Here is a 23792-nt window from a genome sequence, read left to right as displayed (position 1 = left end):
GTTTTTGGAAGTAGAGAATGTGTATGGTTGGTGTTGAAGACCACCGGGATGGGGGAGCTCCGGAGGGGACCCACTGGCTCAGACAAGAAAGCACTGTTACCATTTCTGTTACAACCAGGGTCATGGTGCTGATTTGTTAAGAGTCTGTGCAGGATGAACCTGTTTTGGGGGGCCTTTGGACCACAGAGGACACTCGGTATTTACATTCTGACATGAAAGTTCGAGGGCCGTGGGGGGCCAAGGTATGGAGACCCACAGGGCAGGACTGAGGCGGGGGCCACAGGAGAGCGTCCCTTGTCGCAGTCCATGTGACCGAGGACGAGCCCTGCTGAGCAGATATGTATTCATCATCTCCCGTGAGCCAGTGGGGGTGCAGGAGAGCGAGGCCTGGGTAGTCCCTGTTCACAGGTGTTCCCACGGTTGGAGAAATGAAAGCCATGGTCTGGCAGATGGTCTCCAAAATCTCTTTCAACTCTAATGCAATGGGCAGGACAAGAATATGCCCCTCTGACAGATGAGGGCGGTGACCACTTACCCAGAGTCTCAGGACAGGCTACCGGCACTGCCGGGACTGGAGCCCGGTCCCTGTCGCCAGCCCGGACCCGCCTGCCCGAGCCTGCCCGAGCCTGCCCTAGAGCCCACCGCTGAGGCCCTCCCTCCGATGTCTCTCCAGGATCAGGCAGCTAAGGACAAGGCCCTGCAGAGCATGGCTACCCTGTCGTCCGCCCAGATCATCTCGGCCACGGCCTTCCACAGTAAAATGGCCCTCGCCCGGGGCCCGGGCTACCCGGCAGTCTCAGGGGTAAGTGTGGCCGCCTGGAGCCAGCGGCCAGACCGCCTTGTCCTTCTCGCTCCTCCCCCCGCGAGGGCCACGGCCCTGGCCACAGCGACGCTTTCTCTCTCGAGTCCTCTCGGGCCAGGAGAGCCGGGGAAGGAGGGACCAAGGACCGAGGGGCCGCGCAGGTGTTGGAGCTGCCTTCCTGGGGGCCTTGGCCGTGACTCGGGCGAAGCTGCCCCGTTAGCCGGCGACCCTGTGGCTCTAAAGAGTTGGCCCCGAGTTCACGGAAGAGGAAGGAGAGCCCCAGGCTTTGGCACAGCACCAGCAGGTCCTGAGTAGCCCCTGCTCTGTCCTCGGGTGCTCAGCACCGCTCTCCTTCCCGGTGGAGGCTGATGTCCAGGAACAAAGTAACACCTCTCGAATTTTAAACTTCTTGGCCCGAGAACCGGTCTCTAGGTCGTGGCCAGGTTGTTCTGCACTCAGAAGAGTCCAGAAAGGCCCCTCCTTCCCAGGGCTGTGTCCTCACAAGGTTTTCTGGGCCATCAGGACTGAGGGGTCTTTGGGACGTCCCTCTGCACCACCCCCAGCCCGCGGGGAAGGGCAGTCTTAGGCCCTGTGCTCGGCGAGCCTCTAGTCCAGTGTTTCTCAAAGTGTGTCTGGAGATGGCTAGTTCGGCAGGGTGACAAACAGATAAGACTGCAGGATGCAATGACTCCATTCATAAGGGAGATCAGGGCAGTTGGATCTAAATAGGATTCTTGACTCTAGGACCATTCAGAGCCGCATGTGCCACTGTCACTGTGGACCTCTCTCTGAGGGAGGAGACGAGTGCCGCGTTGGCGAGCCTGGGGGCCTCTCCCGGGAGCCCCTTGTCGACAGGCATTTCAGAGGCTAGAGTTCCTTGCAACACGCTTCGGGACGCCGCTCTGCCTGGTTCGAGGCAGTAGCGTTAACTCTCTCCCACCGCCCCTGGGTCCAGGCTCCAGCCTCGCCCTCCTGCCGAGGCCCCCACCCGGCCTGTCCCTGCACCACTGGCCGCGCACGCGGAGCCCTGCTGATTCTGCGCTTTTGCCTCCTCAGTTTTGGCAAGGAGCTTTGCCGGGCCAAGCCGGGACGTCCCACGAGTGAGTATGGCCGTGGTGCTGCCCTTGCTCCCGCGACTGCCCTTGGGCCCGTGAACTCATGCTACAGACCTAGGCTGCAGGGTGGATGGGCCGCAGTCTGGGGCTAGCCTTGTAGGATGGGTCTGCACTTAGGGATGGGGCTTCCTGCTCTCGGGCACCCTGGAGTGAGATTTGCCGAAGCTCCAGTCTATCTGGGGTATATATGGCAGGGCCCAGGCTTGGGACCCCAAGGGGAGGAAGCTAGGAACCAGCCCTCTGGCTGGCCTGGGAGGGAGGGAAGGGGGCATTTCTCGAGACCTGCAACCTGCTCCCAGGCTCACACGTCCTCTCTCCCGTCTCCCACAGTGTGAAACCTTTCTCTCAACAAACCTACACTGTCCAGCCGTCGCTGCCTCTGCCAGGTGGGTGCAGTGTCTGGCCCCCTCGCATGTCGTACCCTGAAGCTCCTGACCTGGTCCCAGGCCCCGACAGCTGGACACCTCCGGCCCTTTAAGATGCTGCCCCAGCACCTGCTCGGACTCTGCACCCCGCCCCCCGGCTCCACCCCGATCCCCTGAGCCAAGCACCTTGTCCTCCCCAGCGGGGCTCAAGGCTTGCAGGGCGGGCACAGCCCAAGGGCCAGGGCCTGTGCCCTAAGTTGGCCACTCCACTGCATGGGTGCCCCATCCAGCTTGGCTCCTGGAATGGCCTCCCTCTGTGACATCATAGCCCTCTCCTCCAAGAGGGGGCCCCGGAGAGCACAGCTGTCCCGCCTGGAGCCCCTGGTTAGCAGAGGAAACGCTCCTGGGACAGCAGATGGAGCCTCCGCCCTTGCTGCCCACGTGACCAGCTCTCAGGAGCGTGGCCAGCTCCCCGCCTGTTTCCCAGTTCTCAGGAGGGGCCCTCCACCTTCCACTGCGCAGCGCAAGGCAGCATCCTCGCCCCTGACCCCCTTTCCCGGCTTGGGAGCAGCCCCGCCTGCCGTCGGGCCTGGCTTTCCCTGCTCTGAGCGCATCCTCCCGCCCTCCTGTCCGTCTTCTCCCTTCGCGGCTCAGTGTCCTGCCTGGGTTACTGCTGTGGCCTTTGTTTTATTTTTTTCTCCAATTAAGTTTTTTTTGGAGGAGGAGGTAATTCAATTTATTTATTTAACAGAGGGACTGGGGATTGAACCCAGGACTTTGTGCATGCTAAGCACACACTCTACCACTGAGCTACACCCTCCCCCATCTGCGGCGGCCTCTTAACCGGCTCCCCTCTGCCGTCTCATCTCCCCTCTTTCCCCCTGTAACTCGCCCCGTCACCTTGTTAAGGCATCAATCTCATCTTGCTGCTTCTGGCTTAGAATCCTTCAGTGGCTCGCAGGTGCCTTCAGGATACAGTCCAAGCTTGACCTTCCCTCTCTGTGTCCCTGGGGCAGCATCTGTGACTGGTGGGAGTCTTCTGTGTGTTAGACCACGAGCGGGGTGCGTACAGCAGTCTCTCAGGAAGTTGAGCTTGAACAAATGAATGAGTGATTCAGCTCATATGTCAGGTACCAGCTGGTGTGTCCAGCATGGTCCTCCACCCACCCTTCTGACCGTTTCTTCTGTCTCCTCCTGGGCTCCTGACTTACCTGCCTCGCGCACGGGGCTCCCCTTCCCCAGACTCCCAGCCTGGAAAAGCTGGTGTCGCCTGGGGTTCTCCTCACCGCCCTCGTCGTCCCGTCCCGTCGTCACCCAGTGCTGGGGTTCTGCTCCCTCCTGCGTCCCCTCCTCTTTGCTCCCCTGCCTCCTTCATTTTTCCAGTCTGGGAAAAAACACACAAAGACTTCGCTTCCAGTCTGCCTCACCCCTGCCCAGTCCTTCCTCCACGCTGAATAGGATTCCTCAGAAATGCACATCTGACCGGTCCACTGCTCCCCTTAAATTCCGGTCACTCTCCTGAGCTCAGGCACAAACCTGCCCTTCCCGTCAGGTCTGCCTGACTGAGCCTCTGAGCTCACTGAGCGCCTCACGGCCCCATCCCTTCGCCTCTGCTGTGCCCTCTGCCTGAGGGCACATTCCCCGACTGCACCTGCTGCCTCCTGCTCCTTCATCACAACTTATTTAAGTGTCACCTTGGGGAGACCTCTCCTGACCCCTCCACGGTGGACTAGGCACCTGCCCGCCGAGCTGAGTGCCTGCCTTGTCAATTTTCATCACGTTCATTACGTCCCACGTTCGCAAACCTGCATCGAGTGTCTATTCTGGGCCAGGAGAGACAGTGATGGGCTCGTGTCACTGTACTGATCTGTTCAGTCATCTCCCTGGCTGGACCAGAAGCTCCTCCACGGCCAGAACCTAGTGGTGGCTGCCCTGGGAGCCCTTGGTCCAGCCCCGACTCTCCCCCAAGTGCAGTTCTGTGCAGGGCCCTGAGCTCCCCACAGGGGCTGCCCTGCACCTCTAGCCAGTGCTTCCCCCCATTCCCACACTGGGAGGCCCCATTAGGGCAGACAGCAGGCCCCCAGCCGGCACGGGTCCTGGGGGCCTGGCGGGGGGTGCGGCGGGGAGGCCATGTGGATGGGTTCCCATGGGCTGTCTTCTACATGCAGGGTTTGAGTCTCCCACAGGACCCGCCCCATCACCCTCCGCGCCCCCGGCACCCCCATGGCAGGGCCGCAGCGTGGCCAGCTCCAAGCTCTGGATGTTGGAGTTCTCTGCTTTCCTAGAGCGGCAGCAGGACCCCGATACGGTAGGTCCTGGCTTCTGTCTGGCTGCTCTCCCGCCCCAGGCCTCCAGCTCCTGTTCCAAGGCTCAGGCCTCCTCGCCCTGCCCCTTGGCCCCGCTCCTCTTGGGGCTGAGTTCTCAGTTCCTTTCCATCCTCCCCCTGTCCCTGCGTCCTCTCCTGCCTCTCTCTTCTTTCTCAGCCTCCTTCCCTCTCTCCCTTTCTCCTTTAGTGCTCCCTCCCCAGAGCCCTCCACGGTGCCTGCCCCATCCAGGCCCAGGCTGTAGGGCCCTGTCCCTTCCCTGCTCACTCCACACCCTCCCTCCTCCCAGCCCCGTCACCAGTCTGAAGCATCAGTCCAGCCCCACCCGCAGGCTGCCCCGCCCCGTCCCCTTCAGTGTCCGCTGCCCGGCTGACTGGCGTCACCTCTGCAGAGGTCAGAGTAGCACTTGGCCAGGTGGACAGGATGCCAGAGCCAGGAGGACTCCACTGACCATTTCACTTTGACACATTCAGACTTTTGTTTTAGGTGAGGAACCCATTAATCAAACTCTTCCCCCAGAGCCCAGTGTGAGCCGCAAAGAAATGGATTTTCTCTGGTGTCAGTGAGGTGCTGCAAGGCACACAGGGCCCCCAGCCCCAGCCTCCAAGGGGGAGCACCTCCCGTGGGCCAGTGGTCCTCCACCACAGACAAGATAACGGGCCCCAAAGGATGTTTAGTGGCAGAGTCCAGACTCAGAACAACATAAACAGCGACCCCGTTGTACCGAACACCCGTGGGGCCGCTACCGCGCCAGGTGCCTTTCGCCTGTTGACTCTGCTTTACCGTCAACCCTTCTACTGGCTGCATTTTACTGGGGGGGATCCGAGACCCCCACAGTGGCGTCCCCTGCCCTGCGCCCTCGGCTGGGCTCTGGGCCCTGGTCTGATCTGTCTGCCCTGCTGCCCCCGGAGCTGCTCAGACCTAGCTGTTCTGTCCACAGTACAACAAGCATCTGTTCGTGCACATTGGCCAGTCAAGCCCCAGCTACAGCGACCCCTACCTCGAAGCCGTGGACATCCGCCAGATCTACGACAAGTTCCCCGAGAAGAAGGGTGGCCTCAAGGAGCTCTTTGAGCGGGGCCCCTCCAACGCCTTCTTCCTTGTCAAATTCTGGGTGAGTCCTTGGGTGGCCTCGTCCTTTCCACCCAGCGCGTCGTTGGCCGCAGGGAGAAAAGAGGAGTGGGCGTGGGGTGGGCAGGACAAGCATGGAGTGGCCATCAGGTGGCCGAGGTCAGACCTCTCCTGATGGGGGCGATCGCAGCCACGCCCAGCTGGCCAGAGGAGCAGCCTCCAGGGGGCTGTGGTCCTGGGAGAGGACCTGCAGGAGACCCCGGAGGGTGGGGGGTAGCCCCCCAGTCACCCGAGGCTTTGAATGCCAAGGCTTCCAGCCAGAGTTGGGCTCAGCCTGGAACTGCTCAGGCCCCACGGGGCCCTGCACAGACTGCGCTTGAGGGAGACTGGGGGCTGGACCAAGGGCTTCCAGGGCAGCCACCGCTAGGGCTGCACAGGGCTTGGAGAAGTAGGCTGTCGGGTTAGGTTAGGTCAGCCCCAGGAAGACACCCCGCTTCTCAAACAGCATGGCCTCCGCCGCCCTCCCCACCTCACCCCTGCAGGGGTGTGTGGGTAGAGCCCCCTCCTTTCAAAACCTCCTTGAGACCAGGAGGCTTAGTGCCTGTTCCAGGGGCGTACCTTCCCTGCCCGCCTGGAGCCCACAGAAGGGATGCAGGGAAGAGACAAGTGCAGGTACACCGGCGGGAGGAAGTGCGGGAACCCCTTCTGGCGGGGGACTGGAGCCTTCTGAGTGGTTCCAGAGCCCTGAAGCTGGGCCTGGGTGGCCCCACCCACATTCCTCTCCCTGTGTGGTCGCCACACTGACCGCACCCAGGAGGCAGCTCAGAGAGGCTCGCCCTTTGTTTGGTCCCAGACCACTTGGATAATCTGAGAGCTGTGCTTACCCTGGAAGGAGGCATATTCACTCCAGAGTTCACCTGGGATTCCAGGTGGCCTCCAGGCCCTGGCTGGGCGCTCAGTCTGGCTCTCATCCACAAGCAAGCCCGTGGGGCTGGCTGTCTGCAGAGGAGCCTGGGACGGAGACCCAGGGCTGGCCTCTGGGAGAGGCTCAGCGCTGGCACCCTGCAGGACAGCTGGCTCCGCGAGCAGGTGGAGGTTGTCCCCGCGCCTTTGGGGATGTGCACAGTCTACTAGGCGAAACTGGGAAGGGCTGTCACAGCCTGTGGGGGGCTTAAGGAGGCGCCTCCGGAGGGGCTGGTCGTGGGTAAACGTGTGTGAGAGGGAAGAGTGGTGAGAGGCGAGTCAGATTCTGGAAGGTCCTGATCCTACAAAGGTCTGGATTTTAATCTGTGCCGGGGTGAAAAGTAGGTAACAGTCTCTTCTACTTTATCTTATTTTAAATCAATGCTTGTTTAGGGTTATTAATACTAAGAGGCTTATGATGAGAAGTGTTAGATTCTCGTCCCTCTCCTCCCAACCCCAGTCTCGATCCCAGGAAGTGTCACTGTTTATTCTGGGCTTTATCACCTCAGTTCCAAATAGCACGCTTACAGCGCTGACTTTGATATCACGACCACGACATTGTGTATTTACGGTCGAAAAATGTTGGCTGTTACATCACTTCTCCCCTCATCATCCCAATTTATCCAATACGTTATGTAATTTAGTCAAAGCAAGAAAGAGTGTACGTTTTTTGACCGCGTGGATTGACCACCAGAGAGCCAAAAAGTGTCTAATGATTACAGCTTATTTCTTGCACTACTTTTTTTCCCCCTAAAACTAAATGGCTCATTTCTAAATAAACCTGCTATGAAAATTTTACAAACTGTCCCATCATCACCACCATGTAAATTTTTTTGAATTGTTTTTCCCCACATGCTCAAACCCGTCAGATAATTTATCCCGTCTCCCTCCCTCCCCCAGGATGCCTCTGTTCGGCTCCAGTTTGAGCTGGTTATCCTCCAGGCCTGCTCGACAGTTGTCCTGAGACCTCCTTTCACTGCTCCCCTATATTGAATCCACAGTTTTCGGGATCTCATATTTCTCTCTTTTTTGGTGTCCCCCACCTCATTTTGTTGGAGCACACCCTGTAGTACCTTCCTGAGAAGATGTGCATGGTACGTAAATGTTCTGAATCTTTGCCTGTTTGCAATGTCATTTATTTTTAGGACGTGATTGAACAGTTTGGGTACAGAATCTAGATCATAAATGATTTTCCCTGGAAGGGGTTTTCAGGAATCATTCCTCTGTTCCTCCAGTGCCTTGTCTGGTAGAACCTCATGCTCTGGTCTTTGTTACGCACCTCCGGGAGCTTCGCATTCCCTCTCTCTTCCTTATATTCTTAAATTTCGCGTTGATGCGCTTTGGGATCTGTGCTGTTTGTCTTCCTATTTTTGAGCCAGGCACTTGGTAGGTATTTTTAATCATGAGATGAGAGTCTCTCAGTTTGGTAAATTTACTTATATTATTTCTTTTCCTCTGTTTCCTTTGTGTTCTTTTCCAGGAACCCCTGTCAGTCTGATGTTGGATGTCCCAGACTTACCCTCTCTGATTTTTTACCACTTATTTTTATTTTCCAATTCATTTTCTTGGAGATTTTCTTGATGTTGTCTTCTAGTTAAAAATGAATGTGAGGGCAAGGGTATAGCTCAAGTGGTAGAGCGCGTGCTCAGCACGCAAGAGGTCCCAGGTTCAATCCCCAGTACCTCCTCCAGGCGGAAATCAGTAAAGAAACCTAATTACCTCCCCCTCAGAAAACAAACAATACAAGAATGAACCTGAGTAAATATTGATAAAACCCCAAGTAACATTGGCATAAATAAATACCCTGTCTTCCTTTTCTGTACAATAAGTCTGGAGGTGGACTGTCCAGGGCTGGTCCAGCAGCTCCATCTTCAGTGCGTGGCTTCTGCCCTCAAGGTCATGGCTGCTGGGGTTCCAGCCTTCATATCCATTTTCCAGGCATCAGGAAGGGGATGCGAACTTAGCTGCCTTCAAGGAGACGTCCCAGAAATCCCACACAGCTCTTAACTAGTTGTCTGGTTGCAGGTAGCTGCAAAGGACGCAGGGAAATGTAGTCTTTTAGTTGAGTAAATTGCCACGCTGAATAAAATCAGGGTTCTGTTACTAGAGAAGATGAATGACTTTCAGTCATGGATGTGGCACAGTTTAATGGATGGCAGTTTTTCCTTAGTGGTTTGTAAAGTCTTGGTGCGCCGTGTAGTTAGTGGTGACATAGATGAATGGAACGTTCACTCCTTGGCATTCTCTGCCCTGCCTTCTATAGGAAATTTAATTGTGACCATGAAAGTTTTAACTTTTAGGAGCGCCTTCTTGCTCCTGGCTTGCTCCACGGCTAGTTTTTCTCTCATCTTTCTGGGGATGTGAAGTGGGGATTATTTTTTTAAGTTTTCTCCTGCTTCCTTGCCTCCTTTTTTTTTTTCCCTTCAAAGTAGATTTATTTAGAAAGAAGGTAAGAGAAAGGCCAAGAGGTGTGGGGTTGGGTGTTTAAAGAACAAGAAGACACACACTCCATAGTCAGAGTGTGGGCCGTCTCAGAAGGCAAGAGAGAGCGTCTGTCTTTGCTTCCTTTTTTTGTGTGTATGTATATTGTACTGAAGTCAAGTCTGTTTACAGTGTTGTGTCAATTTCTGGCTCACAGCACAGTGCTTCAGTCATACATGGACATACATGTATTCGTTTTCACATTCTTTTTCACCGTAAGTTACTGCCAGATATTGAATATCAGTTCCCTGTGCTGTACAGTATGAACTTGTTGTTTATCTATTATATATATATTAGTTAGTATCTGCAGATCTCGAATTCCCATTTTATCCCTTCCCACCCCTTTCCTCCTACCCTGCAACCATAAGTTTGATACCCACACTGTGAGTTTGTTTCTGGTTTGTAAATAAATTGATCTTTTTTTTTAGATTCCACATGTAAGTGGTATCATATGGTATTTTTCTTTCTTGTCTTTGTTTCCTTTTACTCTTCTTTTTTTTTTTTTTCTGTTTTAGTCTCTGTCTTTCAAGTTGGAAGGTTTTCTCAAATGTCTATAATTCTCGGCCATGTTTTTTGGTCCTTACTTTTTTTTTTTTTTAACAGTTTTATTTCCATGTAATTCATTTAACATATAACCTACCTAATTCAGTGTTTTTAGTGTATTCACAGAGATGTGTAGCCAGTTAACTTTAGAACATTTTCATCACCCCCAAAATAAACCCCACACCCTTTAACTGTCACCCCTGCCCCCCAGCCTTAGGCAATCACTAATCTGCTTTCTATCTTTATAGCTTTGCCTTTTCTGGACATTTCACATAAATGGAATCATACAATATGCGGTCTTTTGTGACAGGCTTCTTTGATGTAACGTACTGTTTTCAAGGTTCAGCCATACTGTAACATGTATCAAGACTTCAGTCCTTTTTATTACTGAGTAATATTCCATTATAGGGATAGACAACATTTTGTTTATCCATTCTTCCATCAGTGACGGTCATTTGGATTGTTTCCATGTTTGGGCTATTGCAAATAATACTGCTACCTTTTTGAGGAACTGCCAGACGCTCTTCCAAAGTGGCTGCACCATTTTGCATTCCCACCAGCAGTGTATGCGGGTCCCAGTTTCCCCACATCCTCGCCAACAGTTGATGTTTTCTGTGACTGTAGCCGCCCCCGTGGGTACAAAGTGGTATTCATCGTGGTTTTGATTTCCTTGTGCTTAATGGTCATACGTACGTCTACATCTTCTTCGGAGAAATGTCTGTTTAGCCCCTTTGCTCAGTTTCAAATTGGATCATTTGTCTTTTTATTATTGAGGTAGGAGTTCTTCATATATTGTAGAGAGAAGTCCCTTATCTGGTATATGACTTGCAGCTATGGTCCCCATTCTGTCTTTTCACTTTCTTGTGTGTATGTGTGTGTGTATCTTAATTTTTTTTAATTTTTACTTTTTTATTGAAGTGTAATTGATTTACAGTGTTTCAGGTGTACAGCAAAGTGATTCAGTTCCATGTATATAAATATGTATTCTTTTCCATTATGTTTTATTAACAAGGTATTGAATGTAGCTCCCTGTGCTGTACAGCAGGTCCTCGTTGTTTATCTGCTTTATATACAGTAGTGTGTATCTGTTGACCCCAAACTCGTCATTTACCCCACCGCCCTTTCCCCTTTGGTAACCACAGTTTGTTTTCCATGTCTGTGAGTCTTCACATTCTTGAGGGTGTCCTTTGAAGCACAGAGTTTTCATTGTGATGAAGTCCCGTGGATCCGTTCTTCTGTTGTTCAGGCTGTTTGTCCTCATTTCAGAGACTGGGGGCTCTGTGTCCGAGGCAGGACTTGTCGCCTGGTGGGCTTCACTTAGGTGATCGGGGTTGGTGAGCCAGCTGTTTTATTGAGGAAACCAGTAAGCGTCAGCATATTTACTGGACTTCTCTCTTTCCTGAGTTGGTTCAGTTTCTCCAGAGGAGACTGATGGATGGAGAGGGAGGCCTGGAGGCCTGACCGCCCAGTGTCCAGACTTCCAGCCCGTTCCCTGTGTCACATCCGGTGGCTCCCTGGGCCCCCCCCCCCCCGTCCTGGCCTCTCTTGCCCCGAGGACGTCCGCTGACCCCTCACCCAGAAGGCACTTCGAGGCTGTAATTCCTGTTGCTTCCTTTCCCTGCAGAAGCCGCTCTAGCTCAGATCAGCCGTCAGTCCTCTTGAACTTGTTGAGCTCCTTTGTCAGCCTGGTCTCGTCCCTGTTTCCTTCGTCTGTGTGGTAGATCACGTCAAAAAAGCTTTTTGCTCTCATGCAACTCAGCTCTCTGGAGGGAGGGACAGGCAGTCATGTGGTCAGCCTCCCGCTTTACCCAGAGGTCCACGATTGTCGCCTCTAATGCATTGGTGGTCGTTGTCTGCAGCTGGGTTGAGAAGGATCTTGAGGGAACCACTCCTGGATTGACTGGTAATGTCTGCTGAGGGTACCGCAGAGGGTGATGGGGGCGTCTTTCCTACCCATTTCCCTTCTGTTAGGTAATGAGGAGTCACTGAAGGTTTGTCAGCAGGGCATGACATGGCCAGAGTTGTGCTTGGCTGGATACATCAGGAGCAAGTAGGAGACCAAGTGAGAGATTCCAGCCTCTTTAGGGCCTCAGCCGGAGATGCTGGCTATTTTATTTTATTTATTGTGATGGAGGCACCGAGGGCGGAACCCAGGACCTCGTGCATGCTGGGCACATGCTCTATCCCTGATTATACCCCGCCGATCAGGAGAGGCTGGCTTTAGAGAGTGGCGTGTGGGGCAGGACGCTGGGCTCCCTGTTTCCAGGAAGGGCTTAGACCATCCCACTTCCCTTTTTCCTCTGCCTCCGCTCCCTTCCCACCCTGAACGTGGCAGTGGTCACCAGGAGGCTTTGCTGTGGGCGGCCAGCTCGCGCTGTTACTGTCTGGCCGGCAGGGGTGACTCCCATTTCCTGCTGTGCGTCCAGGGAGGCCGCTGGCCTTTCCTTCAGGGAGCCTCCACCCTCTCTCCCCTGCTCCTTCCCCGCCCCCTAGGCCTGTCCACACTCAGCTTTGACTTGGAAGAAGGCGCTTGGCTTTGCTGCCCCAAGGGTTCAATTTGGGGTGAGCCCTCACCAGGGAGGCCTGGTTGGCAGAAGGCACTGACGACACTGCCCGGTGGGGACAGATGGCATATCAGGGGCCCTTTCTGGTTGCTCCTGCCTTTTTTCTGTTGGTGAGAATATTCTGTATTCTTCTGGCCACTATCCTGGCAAGAACCAGCCTAGGCTCCCATTTCACAGATGGGGAAACTGAGGCATGGAGTAAGCTGGGGCCTGGCTCTGAGACACCCACCCCGGCTAAGCCTCTCTCCTGCAGTCCTTCCTGTGATGTACACATGGAGGAAGGTCACACCGGGCGCTGTTCATCACCTCACTTATCTTAGCATGGGGGTCCAGCTGACAGCCTCATTCTGGGAAGTGACATGCTCAGGCTGCCCAGTTCATAGTGGCAGAAGCAGGATTCAGATGCAGGCCATCGGGCACTCACTGTGCCTGGAACCATTACACTCAACCGTGCTGTCTTGCCAAGGGCCTGGTGCCCCCCGCAGGGCCCTGGTGTTCCCGCCCCCCGCCCCAGCACTTGGTGGAGAAGGCTCCCAATTGCGTGAAAATAACGCCCCCCAGCCTCTGAGAAACAGCGGCCAGCGGTGGCACGGGGACAGCAGACTTAGTTGTGCCTTTAGAGTCGAGCCAGGCACTGGGGGTTCTTGGGTTTTCCAGAGCCCAAACATCCCTTGCAGAAAAAGGCAGAGGTGCCCCGGCTGGAGGGAGGGAGGAGCCCGCGAGCCCTCCTCCAGTCTGGCTCCCGGCCCTGGTCCTCCCCTTCCTTCTGACTCTGGGGAGGCTGGAGGCGGCGGTGGTGGCAGAAGAGAAGGCAGGGGACAGAGGTGCCGGGAAGTGCTGTGCACTCGGCCCATGCTGTGTGGACCCAACGGGAGGTCACGTTCCCAGTGGGAGACTCAGAGCAGGTCTCAGCACCCTGCAGCAGTAACCACCACGTAGGGAGGGGGGTGGGCCACCTGCGAGCCCTCCCCGCGTCCAAGGGAGGGGGGCAAGGCAGGTGGCACAGGGCCCAGCTGGGGCGTCCAGGCTCAGCTGCTCACGGGAGAGCTGTGTCCTGAGGGAGTCTTGTATTTTTTGGGCCCTGTTTCCCCATCTGAAAAATCAGGCTGCAAGGGGCTGTGTCTCTGGTGTGTGGGCTCAGCGTGCAGGGAAGGGGGCCATGCATTCGCTTGTCCCTGGTCCTCGCCTGATCCCCCATGGCTGGGCCTCTCTGAAGGCTGGAGGCTTGGCACAGTGAGGGCAGGTAAAATTGGAGATGGGGGCATGTTGGTGGCCAGGGCACCTTGGCCGTCATCTGGTCTCTCTCCTCCTGAGTAGGGGGAGGGTCAGATCTGTGATGTGGGGGACGACTGTCCCCTGCTTGTCAACCGTGAGACTTCTGGTCGACCGTGGGGTCCTCACAGGCGGCTCCACAGCCATCCTGAACTCTCTCCTGTGTCCTGGCCTGGCCACGCCCTCCCTGGCCCCCAGCCCATGTGAGTCTGGCCACACAGTTAGGAAGGGGGGCCGCACCGGTGAGGACAGGCTCCAATGCCTCCCGTTTCCTGCCCGGCCGTTTTCTCGCCCGGCCCCCAGGCCCTGGGTGTGCAGGCCGGGGGCAGTTGATCAGAGCCCACTTGGAGTGAGAGGAAGATGGTGATGACCTCCACTTGGCCCCCTGGCCCGCCTCCTCCTGCAAGTTGCTATTCTTATTGGTGGGGTCGCAGTGGGAAGTCATCGGCACGGATCAGTTCTAGCTGGAAGTGGCATCGGGTGCGGGAGGGTTGGGTGGTGAGGTTGGGCTCCGATGTGAAATGCAGGGGCCAAGAGGCTGACATCCCCCCTCCTCCCTCAGGACATGGGGCACCAGCAGAGGCCACCTGTCCTTGGAGTGGGGCGACGGGATTCTTAGACACTGATAGCCATTCATTAACTCTGGTCTGCAGATTGAAAGTGCCGGGCAGAACCGCGCAGGGCCGTGCAGGGAGGAGAGTACCTTAGACCGTCCTCCCAGGCCGTCCTCCCAGGCCAGGCCCTGATTTTCCCCCCTAGGCACATACCAGCACATGACAATGAATCTGAGCCCCACTCCCCCGCCCCGCGCCCGGCTGTCCCTGCTCATCTGTCAGTCACCTGACCCTCTGCACCTGTTCCAGGCACAGCTTGCGAGCTGCCCGCTGCACCGCAGCTATGAATAGGGTGGAGGGAGGGGCGCAAGGAGCACTTGGAGGGTGGGGAGGGTGGGGCATCTCTCAGGGTGACAGGGGGGGCAGCTTTGTTCTCGGGCTGAGAAGGCAGAGAAGCGAAGCTGGTTGGGGAGTTGCTTGGGGTGGGGGTACAAGGTGGCAGGAAGTGTGGCCCTAGAGCTGTGGGAAAGGGCGGGGTCTTCACTAGCAGGATGGCACTGAGACCCCGGGGCGCCCTGGGCTGGGCCGCTGTCTCTGGCAGGGGGTCCCCTGGGTCCAAACAGTGGGGCCAGCGGGCGGGTGCTGGGCAGACTCGGGCCTGTCGCTTTATCTCTGCCTCCATCTCCTCCCCTCTCTCAACCGCCAGCTCCCCTATCCTACTTGCTTTCCCACAAGTCACACGTTCCCTGGGAGCAGGGACAAGGTCCCAGTCTCGTTGGGCCCCCTGCCCTGGCCGAGCTGGGCCGGCGCAGGATAGGTGAGTGACTGAGTGCTTGGAAGGGCCAGGCAAGGGGGAGGCGATGGCAGGAGACCGGAGGGTACTTGATGTGGGGCGGGGCTGCGCTGGGAGGGCTCTCGGAGGTGGAGCCCCTCCTTGTGTGATCCTAGGGACCCCTCCTCACTCGGAACCACCGAGAGGTGGGGGGGGTGTTGGCACACCCAGCCTAGCCCGGGCCCTGGGAGAGCTTGGTTCCTGCCTCCAGGGCGCTTACTACCTGGAAGGCCAGGGCCCTCTGACCCGACCCTGCCAGGATGACCCTGCCAGGACGGGGCGCTGGGCAGCTGGCACCCTGTGTGCTGGGGAGAGCCTGGGAGGGGCCCACGGTCTGAGCACACACAGCCCGTGAGTCAGTATTTCTTCTTTACCAGTTAGGAGATGATTTTCGTGTCTATGAGGAAAGGTAGAACCCCCGATTTCATGGACATAATCGCTTAGAATAAGCATGAGCTGGTGTGAAAGAGACCATCAGGGCCGCAGCGGGGCTCGTGGTGGGTGGTGTGTGAACAGCATTCACCGGGGGAGGCCAGTGGTGGCTGAAGTCTGGGAGGCGTCACTTTATGTCCTGGCCTCGCCCCTTGGCTGGCGTCAGCCCCACGTCCGGGGGCCTGCCCTTCCCGGAGCGGGGCTTCCTGCCGGCTCGTTTCCAGGCAGGGTCCACGTTTCGGCCCCTGCCCTTCAAGCTACAGCATCGCTCCGGCACATGAACTGTCCCCCAGGCCCTTTTTTGAGGAAGTCTGAGCCCCGGTCTCCTAGGAGGAGCGTGCGACTTGGTGGAGAAGCTGGGAGACAGACAGCAGGGTGCTGGCCCCGGCCCCTCGCCTCGGGCCCGTGACGTCAGCTTTGACTCCGCCAAAGGCCTGGTCTGCCTCTGCGGGACTCCCGGGTGCCCTCCCCCTGCTCCACCCCCACCACGGACTGGGGGGCCGTGGTTTGTTTCAGAGCTTCCCCTTGCCATGGATGTGGCTGTCATTTCTTTGTCCTGCATGGAAGCCGGCGCCGAACACACTGAAACCTATGTCTTTGCCTTCATCATGAAAGGAGCACGTGCTCACCCTGTTTTGTAACCTGTTTTTCCTTTTTTCCACTCAACCTTGTGCCGTCGTCAGTCCACAGGAGTCAGTACAGGTCCTTCTCAGTGTTGTGTGTGGCTGCAGTGTTCCTGCTGTGCCTGGGACATCTGACCCCCGCCGGCCGGTCTTGTGCCCGGAAAACCTTCCCCAAAGGAGAGAAAAATAATGTCTCTGACACCCCCTAATGGCCGGTGACAGGGCAGCCTGGGGCCCGGCTCTGGGTCGTGCTGGCACCTTCCTGGGCTTCTGCAGCTTCCCTTAGCTTTGTGCAGAAGCGTCCTTGGTGTCAGAATCTTTATCAAGGTCTGGAGCTCCCCTCCTCTGCGGGGCTGCACCCTGGGCCCCGCGGGGCAGTGATTTTGGACGAGTTGTGTGCGTGGGAGGAGAGGCTTTGCCTTGAGAATAAGCTGTCTGCAACCTGTCTGTGCATTTCTTCTGAGTCTGAACCGGCTCTGTGAGCACCCAGGACTCAAATGGGGTGATTGGACATGGGGTCCTGGGGATGGGGACCCTCCGTGGTTGAGGGCTTCAGAAAAACAATTCCTGTCTCAGTGTCGCCAAGGCCCCGACTGCACCCCCCCCCCACCGCGTCTCCATCCCTCCCTCCCCTCTGCGCCCAGCTGGGTGGCTGGGTGGGAGAAGCGTGGAGTTGGAGCCTGAAGACCCAGCTGGAGACTTATCCACTGAGTGGCCCTGGGGAAGGCCTACGGTCAGGGAGCCTCAGGGGTCAAACTGAGGCCTCCATCCTGCCTTGTCCGCCTCGCAGGGAATGGGTGTGACACCTTGTCTTACCCACCTTTCCCGAGGAGGTTGGGGGGAGGGATCAGGTCACCCCAACATGCAGCCCTGGGCCCTCCTTCAAGAAGGCGGGGGTGAGACACTGATCAGAGGACCCGGCCACCCAGGCCAAGTTGGGGAGTGGGTGCCCTCGTGGGCTCAGTGGGAGGGTGTTAACCAGACTCGTGTTTTACCAGGAACTCTCAGAGCAGTTGGAGGACAAGTTAAACAGAAGGAGGCTTGTGTTGGGGAGACTAGTCTGGAGGAGGAACAGGGACACAGAAGGTCAAGGTGGCCTGACTCAAGGTCCTGTGGAGATGGCGGGGAGCCAGCCCCCCGAGCTGTTTCTGAAAGGGCACTGGTGGGTCTTGGCATCCTAAAGACCGATCTGGGGCAATGCCTGCAGTGTTGCTGGCACCTGCGTGCAGCAGGGCTGGGCTGACGCAGGCCCCGGTGTGCCCCGGCCGCTGTTCGGGCCACACATCCCGACTTTGCAGCAGGCCTGTGTGGGGGCCGCCGTGGAAGCTTCCCAAGATCCTCCGTCCCTGTCCCTCCTCAGCCCGCCCGGTTGCGTCCTGGCCTTGGAAGCCAGGCTGTGGCCCCAGACGCCGCCCCCAACAGGGCCCCTCTGAATTATCATCCCTTCTTGCCTCCCTGTGTCTCCCTCCAGGCAGACCTCAACACCAACATCGAGGACGAGGGCAGCTCCTTCTATGGCGTCTCCAGCCAGTACGAGAGTCCTGAGAACATGATCATCACCTGCTCCACCAAGGTCTGCTCCTTCGGCAAGCAGGTGGTGGAGAAGGTGGAGGTAGGGCCGCGCCGACCGCTGCTCAGCCAGACCCCGCACCCTTGCAGGCTGGGCCTCACCCCTCCTCTCCTCTTTCCCCAAGTTTGTCAGAATTAATGATGCCTTACCCTCATCGTCTCTCTTTATTGATAGCCCACCTCGTGCCCAACACAAGCAGAGGCCGGGCAGCCCCTCCCCATCGTCCTCACCCTGCTGCTCCCTGGATCACTGGAGAGCCTTCCAAACATGCCAGGGAATTAAATTTTTACTTTGAGATCACAGTGGATCCACATGCAATTGTAATGCCTTCCCTAGTTCCCCTAATGGCAGTGTCTTGCACACTTAAAGTGTAATATTAGCAGCCTAGAAGTTGACACCGAGGCAGCCCACCAACACAACTTAGATTTCATCCACTCACACGAACTCACTTGTGTGCACGCGTGTGCACAGATGTATAGATACACATACATGGCAATTCTGTGGCCGCAAGATCCCCCCGGTGCAGCTGGGACTGTCATCACTGTCCCGTCTCGCCTGTCACTCCACCTCCACATCTTGAAGCTCCTTCCTCCGATTCCTCCGATACCTGGCTTCTGCTGGCCACTCAGGGACGGGCGCTCTGTTCTCAAGGGCCCCCGGCTTCTGCCTTTCCTTCTACCGCACTTAAGAGTACACGGGTCGTGGAGCTTCCTCCAGGCCTGGGCTGGAGGTGGTCAAGGATTTCCTAAGCCCCGCTGTCCCCTGGGTCCTGCAGACCGAGTACGCTCGCTATGAGAATGGCCACTACTCGTACCGCATCCACCGGTCCCCGCTCTGTGAGTACATGATCAACTTCATCCACAAGCTGAAGCACCTTCCTGAGAAGTACATGATGAACAGCGTGCTGGAGAACTTCACCATCCTGCAGGTGTGTGCGTGCAGGTGTGTGCATGGGGGTGTGTGTGTGCAGAGGTGTATGTGTGTGCAGGTGTGTGTGTGCAGAGGTGTATGTGCATGCAGGTGTGTGTGTGCAGAGGTGTGTGTGAGTGGTGGGAGTGGGGCGGTGGACAGAGCAAATGCATGCCCTCTTCTGAGGCCCTGACCCCTCCTCCTTTTGCACCCGCAGGTGGTCACCAACAGGGACACACAGGAGACCCTGCTGTGCGTGGCATACGTCTTTGAGGTGTCGGCCAGTGAGCATGGGGCTCAGCACCACATCTACCGCCTGGTGAAGGAATAAGGCCGGGGAGCAGGGAGTGGGGAGGGGACCTGCACGGGCGGCCCCCCGCCCCGAAGTGCCAAGAGCGTTGAGGTCATGACTCTTCCACCCAGGAACGAACTGTCTGAATCTGCAGTGCCTACCCCAAATAAACCCAAGATCTGTGTATTTTCAGAGGGCCCGATCTGGCTGTGTGAGCCTCGGGAGGGATTGAGGGAAAGGGGGGCTGTCTGGGAAGTGGTCTGAAAACAGCCGCAGGGGGCCTCTCTGGGTTCCGAAGCCAAGGCCCCTGTGGACTCGGCCAGGAAGGGCACCAGATGCTGAAGCACGAGGTGGGCGGGTCCCTGCGCTGCGCTGAGCCCCACCCTCCGCTGCCCCCACACAGGGAGCCGATCGATCGGTGTGGTGGGTTCTTGGCCCGTGTGTCCTGGGTGGGCACCGCGGACACCTGTGTGTGATGCGTCTGACTCCCTACCTGGGGGGCCACCCCTGCTGCTGCCCCAGGACAACAGACTGGGAGGCCCAGCCCAGCCGGGGAGGGTTTCAGGAGTGGAGGTGACTGAGTTCTTGGGAGGTTGGAAGGGGGCAGGAGTTCCCTCGTTTGGTAGTTTTCCTCCGTCTCCGGTGGACGTGGACTCTGCGGCCATGCTGGCTGCCTGGGGGGTGGGCCGCAGTCAGAGGGGCCCCAGACGGCGAGGGCTGGGATGCGGTGCTGCAGCCAGCTTGTGAGTTCAGGTGTTGGGCGGGGTCACACGGCGTCCTCTTTGGTGGTGAAGGTCGAGAACGCTGGTCAGAGGTCTGTGGTGGACAGCATCTCTGAGATCATATACTTGGGATGTCCTGCGAGTCTGAACGGCAAATCCCTCCCAGCCAAGAAGCCTGCTAGTGGGCCTGGAGGGGACCCGCTGAGGGTTTCCCTGGTCTGTTTCTCCTGGGAACCGGCCTCCGTCCCAGTGCTCCCAGCTGCCTGACCTGTCTCAGCCCTGTAGAGGGGGACGGCCTTAGAGAGGAGGAGGGAGGGTGTCTGGAAAGTGCCTGGTACAAGATGCGCTAAGCAGACGGAAGTCACAGCAGCTCATTCCTCCCCGCCCTCGCGCCTGGGCCTGGCCCTCTGCTGCCATCCAGCGGCCATTCGGCGTCGTCTTCCCTAGTGAGGACCCATACTTCCAGGTGCCCTGAGTGAAGGGGAACAAGGTTCCACCCACAGGTGCTGTCTGGGCCCAGCACTCAGGGAGCTGCCCGGGGAAACGAAATGAGTAAGGTGGCGTTGAGCAGAGGTGATGGGGTGGCTCGGAGCAAGGGCTCTGGGGTCAGGCGGCTGGGATTGGAATCCCAGCCGTCAGCGACAGACAGCCGCGTGGCCTTGGGGCGAGCGACGTAATTTCTCTGTGCCTCTGTTTCCCCGTCAGTGAGACGGTATAGCAACAGTACCTACCTCGTCTACGCCAGGTGCCCAGCGTCATGCTGAGCACGTGAGCATGTTCAAAAATATGCATTATTATTAATAGTGTCTGATTCCTTGCGGTCTGAGGAGTCAGGCTGGGAAACTCTTAAGTGGGGTGAGCTCAGAGCAACCAGAATTCAGAGATGGGAGAGGGCAGGGGGGAAGGCTCAGGGAAGAGGTGGAAACCGAGAGGGGCTGCCCCTGCAAAGACGGGCGATGTCTAGATAAGTGGCCGGGAGGAGGCAGGCTGCGGGGCCCCCTAATGGGCAGGGAAGCCAGCTCCCAGCCTCCCGCTGTCCTCTGCAGCCCAGCCTCCCCCTTCCCCTCTGGCAGGCACCTCTGGACAGCCGCTAGACCCCGTGCCGAGCTGTGTGATGGCTGTCTGCGGGGCCCGGCCCTCGTCTGCCGGCGCTGTGATGCGGAGGGGGCGTGGGACCCCCAAGGCCCTGAGAAGCAGCATGTACCCCCACGGTCCTGTGTGGCTTGTGTCTGAGGCAGTCCCACCCTCCCCCGGCCGCTGTCACGGCTCCCGCCCGCCCCCTTCCCCTCCCCTGCAGGGGCTGTTGGGATGAGGGGAGCTCGTGCCCCCTGCCCTTCTAGCATGACTGTGAGCCTTCCAACAGGTGTTGTGAAGGATGTGTGGACGGCCTCTGGGCCTGGGCCAGGTGCCCAAGTCAGGTCGATCTTTTTCTGTTGTGGGTGGCTGGAGTCAGAGTGGGCCCAGATGTTGGCTGCGAGTTTCCCCTTCTCTATAGGAGCTGACCTCAGGAGCCTAATGGAGAGTCACCTGCTCATAGCTGTAGATTCCAGACCGGTCAGCCGTGGAGAACACAAATGCGGGAACCTCTTCCCCGCATGGTGCAGGCCACGACCCTGGGGGCACATGGAGAGCCGGCCTGGCCCCACTGCCCCTGCGCCCTTGGAAGCACGTGCCCCTCTCTGCCTTTCGGCCTTGGCACTGCATGTCCCCTGGATGAGCTGTCACTCATACAAGAGCCATTGTGGCCGCCTCTGCTCCTGCAGAAGGGCTGGTCGCTCCTGCCCTGCGGTGGCAAAGCCTTCCATTCATGAGCCATCAGAGCACCTGTCACGTGTCCCTGACACAGGCGCCTCCGTCATCTCTGCCATCCTCACCCGGTCACGCTTCTTCTCCCTGTTTCCATGATGAGGGAAGTGGGGCCTGGAGAGCTCAGCTAAAGCTTGCTTGGAGTGTGAGCGCATTTATTCCCTCACTTAGCACATATTTATTTAACTGCTGCTTTGTGCCAGGCACGGGGGGCGTATCCGTCACCCAGACAGACCACGTCCCTGGGGAGCTTACGTTTCACTGAGGACAGAAGACAAAGTGAGCAAGTAAAGGACACGCAGCCTGACAGGCGCTGACGCGGAGAGGAGAGGGCGTGAGGCTGCGGCCTGGGGAGGGTGACCCGTGTGTTCCAGGGACGGCGCCGAGGCCGTGTCAGGAATGGTGAGAGGGGGGCAGGGGCGTGGAGCCAGGCAGGGGCTCAGGCCCCACCTCTGCGTCTGAGAAGAGCTTTTGAGTTTGTCCCCATGTGACAGAGGTCCCAGAAGTGTTTCAAGCAAAGGAGTAAGACTCGGATCTGACTTTAAGAAAACAGCCCCGGGCCGGCTGTGGACCACAGTGCAAGTGCGCGTCATTGTCTATTCTGAGTCTGACTTTCCTCCTGGACTCAGCTTCTGTGGGTGAGCCTGGGGAGTCCTGCTCTGTCACCTTCTGTAACCAAACACCACCCTGAGCTGTGCAGGGTGGGACCCTCCTGACACCACTGGGCCAGCAGGCAGCATCACTGAGATGGGGACGTGGAAACAGACTGCCTGTCCCATGGGGTCTGATGGCGACCAAGCAGACTGTGCCCCAGTGGCCGCCAGTGAGCTTCCGTAGAGTTGAGGTGATCGTCCCAGTTGGGGGGAGCCCCACGCAACAAGAGTTTGGGATGTGTGTGTGGACACGGCTCTGCCCTCCCGGGACTGGAGCCAGTGGGTGAGGAGTGAGGGGCCGCCGTGGGGGCCTCACCTGGGCCGCCCCTGTGGGCTGTGTATGCTGGGGCAGGGTGCCTGCTCCCCTTCCCGTCTGGGGGCTCGGGGGACAGTGTGCCGTGGAGGAGGGGGTGGACGTCCCTTGTGAGCAGGGGTGGTGGCCGCAGGGACTCCTGCCCCCAGGGGCTGGGCCACACCTGCCCAGGGGAGGGGTGAGGCTTGGCTTCACTCTGCGGCAGCCATCCCGGCTGTCACCGTGTTCGACCGCTTCTGACAGCGGCGTGTCGGCTCCAAGAGAGGGAACGAGGCGCTCAGTCTGTGTAAGTTGTTCTCAGGAACATAAACCGGAGCCAGACTGATCTCAGGGCGGGTCGGCTTCTTAGCAGTCGTGCGACCTTGGGCACCTTGGTGACCTCGTCTGTGGAATGGGAGCGGAGGGGGCTGGCGCTCGGCTGCTGCTGCGGGAAGAGAGATGCCGGCATGTGTGGGGGCAGCCCCGCACCTGACTCTCGGGGCGCCTGGGGGGCAGCCACTCGGTCCCACCTGACAACACTCACTCACACACACACACACGCACTCACAGACGTACTCACACATAGACACACACATACACACAATGCACACACCTGCACACACATACCACGGGCATACGTCACCCGCACACACATTCACACACATGGCCATGCACAGACACACACGCGCACACACTGATTTTTAGAGAAATAAAGCTCTCCTGTGCCTGCAGGTGAGCAGAGAGGCGGCCCTGGGTCCGGGTGTGGCGGCGCGTTCCTGGCGCCGAGACCGCGCTTTCGACCGTCGCCCTCGCGCTGGTATCAGAAACAGGAGGGGAGGTGGCCTTAACTGAGAAAAGGACTCTGTGGCCCACTGGGGTGGGAAGGCCGCCCGGGGAAGGGGCTGGAAAGAAGCGGCTAAGCCACTCGGACTAAGACACTGTCCAGAACTCGGTTTTCGCGTTATTCCCCGAGAAGGGACGCGGTGAGGCGGGCGCGTGTCTTCGTGGAAGGCCGGGGCCCGGCGGGTGGAAACGGCGGAGGGGTCTTTAAGCTCACGGATGTCAAATATTCAACTTGAAGTGTTTTGTATTTTGCTATGTAAAACCCCCTTTGTCTCTCCAAACCTTCAGTAAAGTCTGCTACACACACAAAGGCCTTTGTGTGCGTGATTTCTTTTTATGGAAACGAGGGTCCCAGTCTGTCGGTCTGTCCGTAGAGCATAGGACAGCAGCCAGGCAGGTTGGAGCCACGGAGGCATCTCAACCGGACCAGGCCGGGGGAGCAGGACGGCAGAGCCGCCCGAGGGCATGCCTTTGGCCGCCGTGCGGGCTAGTGAATCCCTTCCCACCTCCTGAGAGAGGCCCCGGGCTCCGTGCGCCCACAGCTTTAGAAGCATAAAGTCAGGTACTTAATAGACAACAAGTGGACTCCAAAACCATTGGATTTGAAGAGCAGTCAAAGCCAGAGGTTCAGGCGGGGGCTGGTGGGGTGTGGCCCCCAGCTCGGCCTCTTGGGAACTTGGTGTTACCCTTGACCCGGGACTGAGCAGATCCGAGGGACTGGCTGGCGAGCTGGAGCCAGAACCGCGAGTGGATAAGCAGGTGGA

At 57.9% G+C, this 23792-nt stretch overlaps 1 protein-coding gene across 5 annotated transcripts in view; it reads left to right on the top strand.

Moving 5' to 3' along the window:
* The window catches only part of TEAD4 (TEA domain transcription factor 4), a 59414-nt gene extending 36076 nt beyond the window's left edge, over positions 1–23338 (top strand). For 3 of the 5 annotated variants that reach the window (XM_032473406.1, XM_032473405.1, XM_032473409.1), the window contains 8 exons: positions 674–802; positions 1859–1902; positions 2248–2303; positions 4451–4590; positions 5547–5720; positions 17413–17553; positions 18287–18439; positions 18638–23338. In XM_032473406.1, coding sequence (XP_032329297.1) covers positions 674–802; positions 1859–1902; positions 2248–2303; positions 4451–4590; positions 5547–5720; positions 17413–17553; positions 18287–18439; positions 18638–18751 — 951 coding nt within the window. In that variant the 3' untranslated portion in view covers positions 18752–23338. Of the gene's footprint in view, positions 1–673; positions 803–1858; positions 1903–2247; positions 2304–4450; positions 4591–5546; positions 5721–7540; positions 7735–17412; positions 17554–18286; positions 18440–18637 lie in introns of those variants that run through there. The other 2 variants (XR_004317250.1, XM_032473407.1) reach the window with 2 other exon arrangements.
* The last annotated feature ends 454 nt before the right edge of the window (positions 23339–23792 follow it).

The sequence above is a fragment of the Camelus ferus genome, chromosome 34, assembly GCF_009834535.1.
Source record: "Camelus ferus isolate YT-003-E chromosome 34, BCGSAC_Cfer_1.0, whole genome shotgun sequence".
Classification (NCBI taxonomy): domain Eukaryota; kingdom Metazoa; phylum Chordata; class Mammalia; order Artiodactyla; family Camelidae; genus Camelus; species Camelus ferus.
Note: the sequence above shows the minus strand (reverse complement) of the source record. Positions and strands in the feature narration are given on the sequence as shown.